The sequence below is a fragment of the Oryzias latipes genome, chromosome 7 (genome assembly GCF_053564925.1).
Source record: "Oryzias latipes strain Hd-rR chromosome 7, Olatipes_Hd-rR_3.1".
Classification (NCBI taxonomy): Eukaryota; Metazoa; Chordata; class Actinopteri; order Beloniformes; family Adrianichthyidae; genus Oryzias; species Oryzias latipes.
Window position 1 is genome coordinate 35,753,324 of NC_136243.1, and position 12,222 is coordinate 35,765,545.

Sequence of the window (12,222 nt, forward strand, 5' to 3'; positions counted from 1 at the left end):
GGAGGAGGTTCTGGCTCCATCACTGGTTCTGTCTTTGTGGTTCTGCAGGAGTTTAGCTGCTGTTTTAGTTCAGAAGATGTTTGCTTCGCTGTGGAGAAATCTGTGGTACCATCTTCTTAAAGTTCAGATGTAGACACACAAACTCCACTTAACTTTACATTTATTTTGCATTTATTTGCTTTGATCTAAGAGTAAAAAACAGGAAGTTTCAGGTGTTTTTGTTCATATCACAGTAACTCTGACATGAAGATTTTGCAGATGTAACATCAGTTGTTCATTAGCTGCATTAGTTCAGTCGTATTCAGGAACTGGTGGTGGAGGACCCAAAATGCAGGAGACCAGGATTGATGACAGGAAATAAAACATTTAATTAACAAACTGAAACATGACAAAAATATGAGGAGAAACAAAACTGTGACACAACAGAGCAGATGACCTGACAAGGATGAACAGAAAACAAGACCCTTAAATAGGCTGAGGGCAATTAACTGAACTGAAGACAGCTGTGGATCATGAACCAGAAACTGGAGTGACTTAACAAAAAGAAAACCAAAAACATGACAAAGAAAACCAAACCACTGAATCCTTACAGTCGTTCAGACAGACACAACCATCAGCTCAGTTCCACTTCATGTTTTAAAACAGGAGAACGTTTAGACCTTAGAGAAATGAAAGATCTTCGTGGGTTTTTGAGGAACCTGCATGAAACTGAAACCGGCTCGGTTCTGACTTAGAACGCGGAGGATCGTCGCTTGTTTGACGGCAGCAAACAGGTTGGTCTCTAAAATGGTTTATTACAGTGTCAGCTGTGGAGAAAGAAACGTGTAAAATCACGTGAGTAAAACCACCGAGCTGCAAGGACAGAAAACAAGCAGAGTGATTTCAAAATAAGAGCATTTTTGCTCTTATTTTGAACTAACAGGTGTGACAGACAGGTGGGACTCCTGCAGCTCATGACTGTAGATGTGATGCGGTTCCTACAGAAACTACATAACTGAACGCTTTACCATTTAGGATCACGTGTCACATGATGACCAGGAACATACCGACTCTCCTTGAGGCAGTGAGGGTGAAGACTATCAATTATTTTACAGGCGTATTATTTTTGGATATTTTACACACGGTAGATTTAATGCAGAGAAACGTTATTTAGCTAATTTACTTATAATTATGGCAAAGTATTTCATTTACAAGTGTAAACATGCTAACAAAAAACAGTATTTTATGTTTTTCAGAGAGAAATGTTTCTGTATGTAAACAGCATTAAATGCACTTATTAAAAAAAGCTGTTAGAACAGTTGAAGCATGGTCACTTTTGAAACGTTAACATTTTCCTTTACCTTTATTATTTTTGTTCTATTATTATTTTTAAACTTGTTTTTATATTGCTATTACTATGCCTTTTTTCTTTTCATTTTCCTGATGAGAAAATTTGTGTTACATAGTGAGAAGTGTCAATGTTTGGTATTTTGTATGTGCAATATTTGTTAATAAAGTTTTTAAAAAAGAGGCAATGAGGGTTATGAAAGTATCATAAATATGTTGCCTTCACTTGCCTTTGGGAATACCAGTGTTACAAAGATAAATTATAAACAAGAATAAGTATTTAATGGTCACGTATTTTTCCTTAAAAATAAGATCTGAGTGGGGAAAAAACCCTCGTGTCGTTTAACTTTGTGTCTCTGTAGCAAAAAAAAAAAAAGGCTGTTCTCATTTGGCTCTCGTTTGGCCGAGCTCTGAGGCTGTACGTGAACGCAGCAGCGTCGACGCATCCTAGCGGTGAGGCGTTCACGGGTCAGAATCATCGGAGTCGGTCTGCCTTGCTCACGAGCTCTCTGCCTGCGGTCCTCCTGCTCTGTTAGAAGATGTCGCTGGTTCTTCTGAGCCGAAACCTTCTGGCTTTTACAAATGGCGGGACGATGGTGGTGAGTTCCCAGTTCCTCCTCAAACATCTCCACATCCAGCTCTTTGAGGTTCTGCTGTTTTGGTGAACTTTCTTCTGCTGGATGTGAGTTTTTAGAAGCGTTATAGTCGTATAAAAAATAAAGAAAAAGCAGCATCTTCCCAGAAAGCCGGAGTGAAAACAGGTTTGTTTTAAAGGCAAAAGGATAAATCTGCTGAGAGGGTTCCCTCTGCACCTTCAGGTTTAACCTGCAGAGATCCAAGGAGGTTTAAAGTAGGACGTTTTACCGACAATCAAAACCAAAAATATATTTTTCATATTATCATCTTTTATTGTCCTCTAAGAGTCTGTTAACCCTTGTGCTATCCTAGGCACTTTACCATTGGGAGTTGGGTCATCTAGACCCACTAGACAGTGCTCTGAACCTTTTTTCTTCAATGATTTGTGATCTTCACTGGTGTCCATGGATTACATGAAATCTTTCCACCTTTATCCACCTTTGTCATGGTAGAGAGAACACGTCACTGTAAGGGTGGGGTCATCTAAGATAGCACAAGGGTTAAGTAATCAGAGAAACGCCGTGATGTAACACCATCCTGTCAGTTCTCTGCCAGCACCACAGGGGGGCGACACACCTTTTCATTCATGTGTTTAGAAAAAGGTGAAGTCACCTGATGAGATGAACTTTTCTCAATTTTACCGATTTAAAGAACAAGTGTGTTGTATTCTTGTAGAAGTAATCCTCAGATTTTGCACAGAAATCAGGACATGACTCAGAATGCTTTTCCCGCTGAATCCTCTTTTTTAATGCTTCCTCTTCACACGTAACATAAGAACTCAGTCCGTCATACAACGCGCCCTCTAGTGTTGTGGTGGAGCAATTGAATACACAACATATTTTCCCCCTTGTTTAAGAGCTTAACAGACCTGTAATGGAAAATTGAAACTTTCAAACAGAATAAGAATTTCTTTTGTGTGTTTGTCTCCACATTACCTCTAACTCAGATATTCTCTAACAACCTTTAAATAACCATAACTCAAGAAATCTGCATCAAGTAACACTTTTTTTCTTCTTCCCTAATCATACGACATGACTAATGTTCATAATCATTAAGCCATGCAGGCTTCTTTCTAACCCTTGCGGGTCTGGGCATCCTATCATCCCGCGGTGGTGTGACCTCCGGCTCAGGCATTACATCCGTAGCGCCAGTGCCTGTGTCTTGTGCACTTTCTGGAACCAGCGACAGGTGAGACGCATTCCACGTGCGCCCATCCTCCAGCACGTACGAACTTTCACCTGCTTTCTTCATCACTCTGGCTGGGGCGTGAAACTTTGACAGTCCTTTCTTTACATGAAAGGGCTTTCTCACTCTTACCATGCTTCCTTCTCTGATTTGTGGCACCCGCGCTCCTCTCTTAACATCTGTATAGGCTTTTGATGCTTTCTGTTTTGAGGTAACACGGGTACGTAGTTGTTTCTCTGATGGAAAAGGAGAAGTACTTGCCGGTCCTATGTCCATTTTTGTGCGCATCTTCCTGTTGAACATGAGTTCATACGGTGACACTCCGGTGGTGCTGTGTGGAGTAGCACGGTAAGTGAGCAGGAAGTTCTGTATGAAGGGCTTCCACTGCTTCCTCTCCTGCTCTGCTGTAAGGAGTGTTTCTTTTAGAACGCGGTTCCAGCGCTCTATTGCTCCGTTTGCTTGAGGGTAATATAAAGACACCTTCCTGTGTTTGATGTCTCTCACTGCTAGATAGTCTGCAAACTCGGTGGAGGTAAATTGTGTCCCATTGTCACTAATCAGTTCTGTAGGATTGCCAAACCTGGAAAATATTGTAGACAGGAATGTGGTGATTGCACTGGTTGTGATGGAAGGAGTAAACGCCACCTCTGGCCATTTGGTGTAGTGGTCGATCAGTGTTATTGCATAGCGGCAGTCCCCAGCTGCAGAGTCAAATGGACCAACGATGTCAATCCCCACTTTCTGCCATGGAGCATCTGGAAATGGAATTGGGTGAAGCGGTGCAGGATGTATTTTGGCACTTTTATCATTCAGCTGGCATGTCACACATGCTTTTATGGTCTCCTCCACACACAAGTCCATATATGGCCACCAGTACAGGTCTCGCAGCCTCTGCTTGGTGCGGACGACGCCCTGGTGGGTTTCATGTGCCAGATTAATAATCTGCTTTCTCACTGCTACAGGAACTAACCTGCGGTAAGGGCCTCTGTAAACTATTACCTCTTCCACGGACAGTTCATCTCGAACAGCAAAGTAAGGTTGGAGCATGGCAGGTAACGATTGTGCAGTTTTAGGCCATCCTTGCTTCATCTGCTCTCTTAGGGCGGTCAGTTCTGGACATACCTGACACGCTGCAGTAAAGTCTTTCACTGTGAGGGCTTTCAGTTCTGTATCCAGGAGAGCCACCAGCTCAGGCTCCACCACTGGTTCTGCATTCTCGACTGAAGGAAGAGGCAATCTGGAGAGACAGTCAGCAGCATAATTTTGTGCACCAGCTCGATATTCTACATCATACGTGAAACACAAGAGTCTAGCTGACCATCGTGCAATGCGCATCCCTGCCCGTCCCAGTCCTTTTGTAGCTAGGAGAGTGGTCAGGGCTTGGTGATCTGTGCGCAAAGTGAATCTAGTCCCCCAAAGAAAAGTTCTCCACTTTTCAACGGCCCAAACACAGGCCAAGGCCTCTTTCTCCACAATGGAGTATTTCCTTTCTGCGGGAGTGAGGGAGCGTGATGCAAAAGCAACCGTTCGCTCTGTTTTGTCAGGATGAAGCTGTGTTAGAATAGCTCCCAATCCATAATCTGAAGCATCTGTAGCCACAATAGTTGGGAGGCTGGGCTCAAAAACGGCTAATGCAGGACTGTTGATGATGCGAGTCTTCACTGCATCAAAACTAGCCTGTGCCTCTGAAGTCCACTTGAATGTGTCAGTGTGCAGGCATGCTCTCATAGGCTCCACCAAGGATGCATAATTTTTCACAAATTTTGCATACCATGCAGTAAGTCCCAGGAATGAGCGCAGAGTAGTGGCGTCGCCCGGTGCTGGAGCTTCTGCAATAGCCTTCAGGTGATCCTCATTAGGCAGCAAACCTTTGGCTGAAATGACATGCCCAAGGAACTGCAAGCTCTTCTGGTTAAAATGGCATTTCTCCATATTAAGCTGGAGACCAGCTTCATTAAGTGCGGCTAGAACTGCTTGGAGGTTGCGATCATGTTCTTGCTGGTCCCTGCCATAAACAATCACGTCATCCAGGTAGTTCTGGACTCCTTTTAAGCCTTTCAGCACCAGGGACATGAGCTTGGAGAATGCACTTGGGGCTGAACACAGCCCATAAGGGACTCGACGAAACCTGAACAGTCCTTCATGTGTTATGAACGCAGTTATGTCACGGCTCTCTTCTGCCAGCAACACCTGATGATAAGCATTTGCCAAGTCAATAGTGGAGAAAACTGTAGCTCCATACATGTTTGAAAAAATGTCATCCATATGTGGAAGAGGATGACTGTCCATCACTATTGCCTTATTTGGCTCACGATAATCCACACACATTCTCACTTTCCCATTTTTCCTTAGTGTCACTACAATGGGAGATACCCAGGGAGAGGCATCAATCCTCTCTATGACTTCCATCTCCAACAGCCTCTCAATTTCACAAGAGACAGCTTGTCTGACTGAGACTGGAAGCCTTCTGAGCTTTTGTTGGACAGGTTGAACATCCTCTCTGATCTTCACTTTATGAATAAACCCTTTTGCAAGACCCAGCTTTTCAGCTGCTGCTCCCGTTTTAATCTCGTCTACTGGAGCTGTTGATGAAGTCACCGTCGGTGAAGAAGCTGCTTCAGGAAGTACTGCATTGTTGTCAATGATGAGCCTCAGCGCTCTAAACAAGTCCAATCCTAGCAAAGCTGTGCCTGTTTTCACCACATACAGTGTAGCTGGTACTTTAGCATTAGCATGCTTCACTGTAGCTGAGAAACAGCCCAGCACAGGGACTTTGGACTTAGTGTATGTCACTAGCCTGGAGGCTGGCTCAGAAAGTGACACATCACTGAAGTGCTCTCTGTAGAGATGCTCAGGGATAATAGATACTGCAGAACCTGTGTCCACCACTAATGCAGCAGAGCATGAAGCTGACTGTGTAGTTATGGTCACTGTACAGGTAATCTTTTGGTCGATTAGCTCATCTTGTAACATCAGTACTGTATTCATTTCAAGAACAACCACTTCTCCCACCTTAGCTGTAGCTTTGGACTTACACACACGGGCAAAATGTCCAGTTTTGCAGCAGTTTCGGCAGGTCACTTTGCGTGCAGGGCAGTCTGGAGCGTTGGCAAGATGAGCTGAAGAGCCACATCTAAAACAACACCGGTCCCGTTTAGATGCTGCTCCGGGCTCGGGTGGTTTATTGCTCCTTACTCTGGGTGGGTGTTTTGGCTTTGCAGTCATGACGTGCACCGGAGCCTCCGGCGGTGATGTGAGAGTCTGTGCGTGTCCTATTGCCGACTCCACTTGAGACGCCATCTTTACTGCCATGTCCAGTGTAAGCGTTGCCTCCGTTTGCACCAACAATTTCTCCCGTATTCTCGGACAATTAGCATGCTCGATGAGCTGGTCCCGTATCATCTCGTCCGTATTTTCAGCAAACTCACATGTAGTCGCCAGCTCACGCAGTGCGCCCACATATTCAGCAACAGTCTCATGCGGTCTCTGCAGCCGCTGTCTGAACTTGTGTCGCTCCACCACCACGTTGATTGCTGGTGTGAAGTGTTTTTTCAATGCAGCTACGGCTGAGTCAAAACTTGCACCTCCGTCCTTTAGCGTGTAGAATATGCGTTGTCCTTCCGTGCCCAGGCAATGTAGAAGCAGCGCACGTTTACGCTTGTCGGGCCACTCATCCCCCTCTGCGCCGATAGCAAGCAGGTAGTTGGAAAACATTTTCATCCACATCTCGAATGGAATCGCAGGTTGTCCGGCGGACTGTAGAAACAACGCAGGGCAGGGGACAAGATTCGCCATCCTCGTCGCCAATTTGTTGTATTCTTGTAGAAGTAATCCTCAGATTTTGCACAGAAATCAGGACATGACTCAGAATGCTTTTCCCGCTGAATCCTCTTTTTTAATGCTTCCTCTTCACACGTAACATAAGAACTCAGTCCGTCATACAACGCGCCCTCTAGTGTTGTGGTGGAGCAATTGAATACACAACAAAGTGCAATTTGGATTGCACATTCATAGAATATTCAAGAGTTATTAAAGCAATTTCTACAAACCCATTTAATCAGAGTACGTGTACAAAAATCATCGATTTGACCTCAACTTTAAAAATCTTCCAAAACTGTGATATGATAATTGATAATGTATGTTTTAAAGATAAAAATGCAATAACAAAGTTTTAAGAGTCTCCTTGACAGCTAAATTATTTCCCCTTCCTGTTAGAAGGAAAATTCTGTCACAAATGTGTTCAAAATAGACAATTCTCACACTAGATTAGTTTTAATATACAAGATAATTCATGCTGTTTTTAAATATATTGTTATTTTAGGTACACTTTTTATTCATAAATGTCGTTTCATGAAAGAGAAGCTTAATTATTTGTAGTTCAAAAAACGATCTCCTGTTTTTCTTATAAATCCCTAAAAAAAAATACATAAGAAAACAATGAAACTCTTGAACTGTGTATCGGTTTATCTGGATTAATTTGTTTCTTTTTATTTTATTTTAATAATTTTTGTTTGTTGCTTCTTTTAGTTTGGTTTTGTATGTCTATGTTTTATTTATTCTTATTACTTATTATTCTATTTGATGACATTTTTTACATGGTTTTCATCTGCTGCTTAGACTTTGTTCTAGTTTTCTATTTCTAAAATCCTACACTGCCTTATATTTTCTGATTTTAATGTTCCAAATGGAAAAAATGCTCTGTAATTCTGAATTTTGTCAATAAAATAAATAAAACAAAAATCTTTTCCGGTTCTATTTTTAATTTTAGTAAAGATGCTTAAAGGGAAGAAAAAACTTTTCTAGAAGAAACAGGAATTCTGTCAGTATCACCGTGTTCACCTGAGTCTGTCACTGTTGTTCACACACCTGAAACAGTGTTATAGCGTAGATCGATACCTGCTGACTCAATCGTTCTCAGATGGTGCGGTCCACTCAGACCGTCGCCGCTGCAGCTCCAGAGCCCAGGATGAAGGCGTTCCAGGTGTACCGCTGGGACCCGGACAGGCCCGGCGACAAACCGCGAATGCAGACGTATGAGGTTGACCTCAACACGTAAGCAGTCGGGATGAGATCGATGACACTGCAGTAAAACATCTTAACGAATGAAAGGCTGACCCTTCCTGTTTGCACAGTTGTGGCCCCATGGTCCTGGACGCACTTATAAAGATCAAAAATGAAATGGACCCCACGCTCACATTCAGGCGTTCTTGTCGTGAAGGTGAGAAGAGAAAAACTCGGGTTCCGCTCACGCATCCTGATGCAAGCAGCATTGAAAACAGTGCAACCCTATGTGACGCAAACGTCTGCTCATTTCTGCAGGTATTTGTGGTTCGTGTGCGATGAACATCAACGGAGAAAACACTCTGGCCTGTCTGAACAGGATCAACGCGAACAGCAGCAAAGCCACAAAAATCTACCCGCTGCCACACATGTACGTCGTCAAAGATCTGGTGCCGGTGAGTGCAGCAGGAAGGAGCTGATGGAAAGTTTGTGAGCGTGAACTTAGTGAGATGATGCTGAATCCTGATGTACCGTTATTCCCTTCAGGACATGAGCAACTTCTATGCACAGTACAAATCGATAGAGCCGTACCTGAAGAAGAAGGATGGTAGTCAGGAGGGGAAGACGCAGTATTTTCAGTCCGTGGAGGACAGACAGAAACTGGTGAGATGCTCTGACCTCGCTCACATCCTCAGCATTCTTTCTGAAACCAGCGGTTTACAGCTGATCGGTCAAGGCCAAACCGGTTTCCTTTGATGCGACTGATGAAATGGACATGACCAGTGTAGAGACGACCTTCCTGTGGAAGGAGCTGACGGCTTTGTTTGTTTCTGACGCACTTGTGTCGTATAAACAAGACTCCGTCTTTTCTGTAGTTCTGCGTGTTAACTTCTTTGCTACGGAGCCCTCCAGGTGCCAGTGGCTAAAAAAAGAAATCTGATAAATCGTGCGCACAGATTATTTTGCCTACCGCAGGACTCCAATTTCTTCTTCTACGGTCGTACCGTAATTTATCCAGACCACTCACTATCTTACACGTCATCAGACCAACGTACAGCCAATCAAATAGTGTGATGTCATCATTAGTTGCAGGTGGTGTTCGGACTCCCATTGTAAACAAAGCTCCGACATAAAGCGAGATGATCTTCTAACAGGCTTTTATTATTATGATGATTATTACTAAGTGCCCGGAGGGCGCCGTACTTTTCACAAAAACGGCGGTAGAAAATGGTAAGTGTGCTTTGTAGACTATGATCTAATGAACTCGAATAACGAAGGACGGAAAAAGTGACTGCAAAGGAAACGGCAGTGACAAAGAAGAGGTCAACAACAGTAGGCTCTCCTCCTCAATCCTGAGCGTATAGCCGCCGTTTAGTAAAGCTTTTACCCAATGAGTTCTATCGCTAGAGGAGACACGCCCGCTTGGGAAGCCTGGCCAACGGTGGCGGAGCGCGATGCCATCTTGGTGAGGTCGTCGGCGCCCACATGACAATGCTTTCTATAGCCTTTGGTGGCATCTAAGTAGCTTTTATATAATGTATATTTATTCATACATATATATGTGTGTGTGTGTGTGTGTGTGTGTATATATATATATATATGTATATATATGTGTGTATGAATATATATGTGTGTATGTATATATATATATGTATGTATATATGTATATATATATATGTGTGTATATATATGTATATATGTGTGTATATGTTTATAGGTTTGACACAAAGTTTACATTTATGTCGACAGCAAATTATCCGTACATCATGCAGCATGTTGATAACAGCCCTGCAGCATCATGCATGTCAACATGTGTTCTATTAATGAAGCTCCTTCAGCTTTAAAAGAATAAAATTATAGTCCTTATCTGTCAAACGTTATGCCTTCCTCCTTCTATGGACTCATTTCTCTGATTTTGGCAGTTGAAACCTGCATAATGAACTGGCATTTTACAAAAAATGTGTTTGCATGCACTGCAGCAGAGACTTGACCTCACCAAGATGGCGGTGCTCTCCTCCCATGAGGAACCACGTGATAGAACTCATTGCTTTCACCCAAGTGTCCCTAATTAACACATTTAAACAGGAAATATGCAAAACTACAAAGTAAACAACGAAATGTGCAAAGAAAACTACATTCTGGCTGCTACATTCAGTATCAGATACATGTTCTGGAGTTGGGAGATGGCGCTGTGCATTCATGTCTAACTCTGTGGACCTCTGCAGGACGGCCTGTATGAGTGCATCCTCTGCGCCTGCTGCAGCACCAGCTGTCCCAGCTACTGGTGGAACGGAGACAAATACCTGGGACCTGCTGTCCTCATGCAGGTATGTGAAAATGCAGCTGTTCTTCATCCTTTAATTCAGATTGGACCAATAAAATCCGAACTTTCACGTCTCAACGGATATGTTTAGCAGCCACAGTTTGGATAATCAACACTACATTGAACATGTGCATACATCAGGCTGCAAACCAAAACTCCCTGCTTTCATCCGCAGGCGTATCGGTGGATGATTGACTCCCGGGATGAGTTCACTGAGGAACGGCTGTCGAAGCTCCAGGACCCCTTTTCCCTTTACCGCTGCCACACAATCATGAACTGCACTAAGACTTGCCCCAAGGTGTGAAAGTCTGTCCTCTGTGAGCCACATTTTTGCCTCAGTCAATCGTGTGATGGGTTTTCTCTTGTTTTCTTCTTACAGGGTCTCAACCCAGGAAAAGCCATCGCAGAGATCAAGAAGATGATGGCCACTTACAGAGAGAAAACCACCGCCGCCGCCTCATGAGTGACAGTAACGGTCGCCTGTTCAGAGCTCTACCACGTTGCTACATTAACACCTTTGTGGCGTCTCTGTCTGTGTGTGGGTGTGACGCCTGTGACTGTAGACGGGATGGAGGAACAGGCTAAGAAGGAATATTTGTGTCCTTCATCACAAAAGCTTTTGCTGTTTGCAGAGTAGATGCAGCTGGATTGCATGTCGTTGCTTTTAGCTGTGCGAAATTGTGTATTTAATGGTGATTTGTTGAGCTAACAGCAGCACAGAAAAAAAGCTGTTCTTTCAGTGACTGCTGAACAACCATATCGCGATAAATAAACATGCAATATGACACTAACCTCCCTTGGAATACACCCCATCATCTGTGACTGGCTCCTGGACTGTTTGACTGGCAGGCCTCAGTCTGTCAGAATAGGGAACAGGACTTCAGCCAGCATCATCTCTAACAGCGGCACACCACAGGGCTGTGTTCTCAGCCCCATCCTATACACCTTGTTCACCCACGACTGTGGACCTCACCCGGAAACTCAACACCTCACAGCTGGTGAAGAAAGCTCATCCGCGGCTGTACTTCCTGAGGAGGCTGAGGATGTTCGGCATGTCCCCAAAGATCCTCAGCAGCTTCGACAGCTGCGTGGTTGAGTCCATCCTGACCAGCTGCATCACAGTGTGGTACGGCAGCTCTACCGCCATGGACCGCAAACGCCTGCAGAGAGCAGTGAAGACCGCGTCCAGGACTCCTTTTCCCTCGTTGCAGAGCATCTACAAACGCAGGGTCTGCAGGAGAGCTGCCTCCATCATCAAGGACCCCACCCACCCGCAACCAGGTCTGTTCACCCTCCTCCTCTTGGGACGGAGGTACAGCAGTGTGAAATACAGGACCCCCAGACTCAGGAACTCCTTAACAGCTGACAGGAGTCTGGAACAACAAACAGCACCTTTGCTCATCCTCATTGTTCACTATTGTTTATCATCACTGTTTTTGCACACTTAGAATTTTTACTTCGCTTTGCTTTAATGATGATGCAAGACTCTGTTTTTTTCCCATTGCCAGTCCTCAGTTATAGAATAACAATAAGAAATCTAACCTCAACAGTTTCAAATATCACTTAAAAACTTACCTTTTAGAATAGTTTCTAGAGCTCAGCAGTTAGTGGCGTTTTATTTAATTCCATTATTTTCATTATTATTGATTTTTTTAATGTATTTTGTAGCTAATTGCTTTTCATAATTTTATGTAATGTTTTTAATGCTGTTCTTAATTTGCCTAGTTTTAAACTTTCTTCTGTCTGTCTGT

General features: G+C 43.7%; 1 protein-coding gene across 2 annotated transcripts; it reads left to right on the forward strand.

Annotated features, from left to right (window-relative positions):
• The first annotated feature begins 588 nt into the window (after nucleotides 1–588).
• Nucleotides 589–11,262, forward strand: LOC101170091 (succinate dehydrogenase [ubiquinone] iron-sulfur subunit, mitochondrial). 2 transcript variants are annotated; one of them, XM_004070221.5, is made up of 9 exons: nucleotides 589–773; nucleotides 1,689–1,925; nucleotides 8,066–8,199; nucleotides 8,280–8,365; nucleotides 8,467–8,603; nucleotides 8,695–8,811; nucleotides 10,374–10,475; nucleotides 10,647–10,769; nucleotides 10,851–11,262. In XM_004070221.5, the coding sequence occupies exons 2-9, from the start codon at nucleotides 1,866–1,868 to the stop codon at nucleotides 10,932–10,934; spliced, it is 843 nt and encodes a 280-aa protein (XP_004070269.1). In that variant the 5' UTR covers nucleotides 589–773; nucleotides 1,689–1,865; the 3' UTR covers nucleotides 10,935–11,262. The 2 variants fall into 2 exon arrangements, with proteins under 2 accessions (XP_004070269.1, XP_020560047.1); XM_020704388.3 differs by lacking the exon at nucleotides 1,689–1,925 and having other exon boundaries at nucleotides 616–773.
• The last annotated feature ends 960 nt before the right edge of the window (nucleotides 11,263–12,222 follow it).

Excerpts from the sequence above, each read along its gene's own strand:
- LOC101170091 (XM_004070221.5), top strand. The coding sequence starts at position 1,866 with ATGTCGCTGGTTCTTCTGAGCCGAAACCTTCTGGCTTTTACAAATGGC. Across the intron at positions 8,200-8,279 it reads TATGAGGTTGACCTCAACAC|TTGTGGCCCCATGGTCCTGG; the intron begins GTAAGCAGTCGG and ends CTGTTTGCACAG. Across the intron at positions 10,770-10,850 it reads GCACTAAGACTTGCCCCAAG|GGTCTCAACCCAGGAAAAGC; the intron begins GTGTGAAAGTCT and ends TTCTTCTTACAG.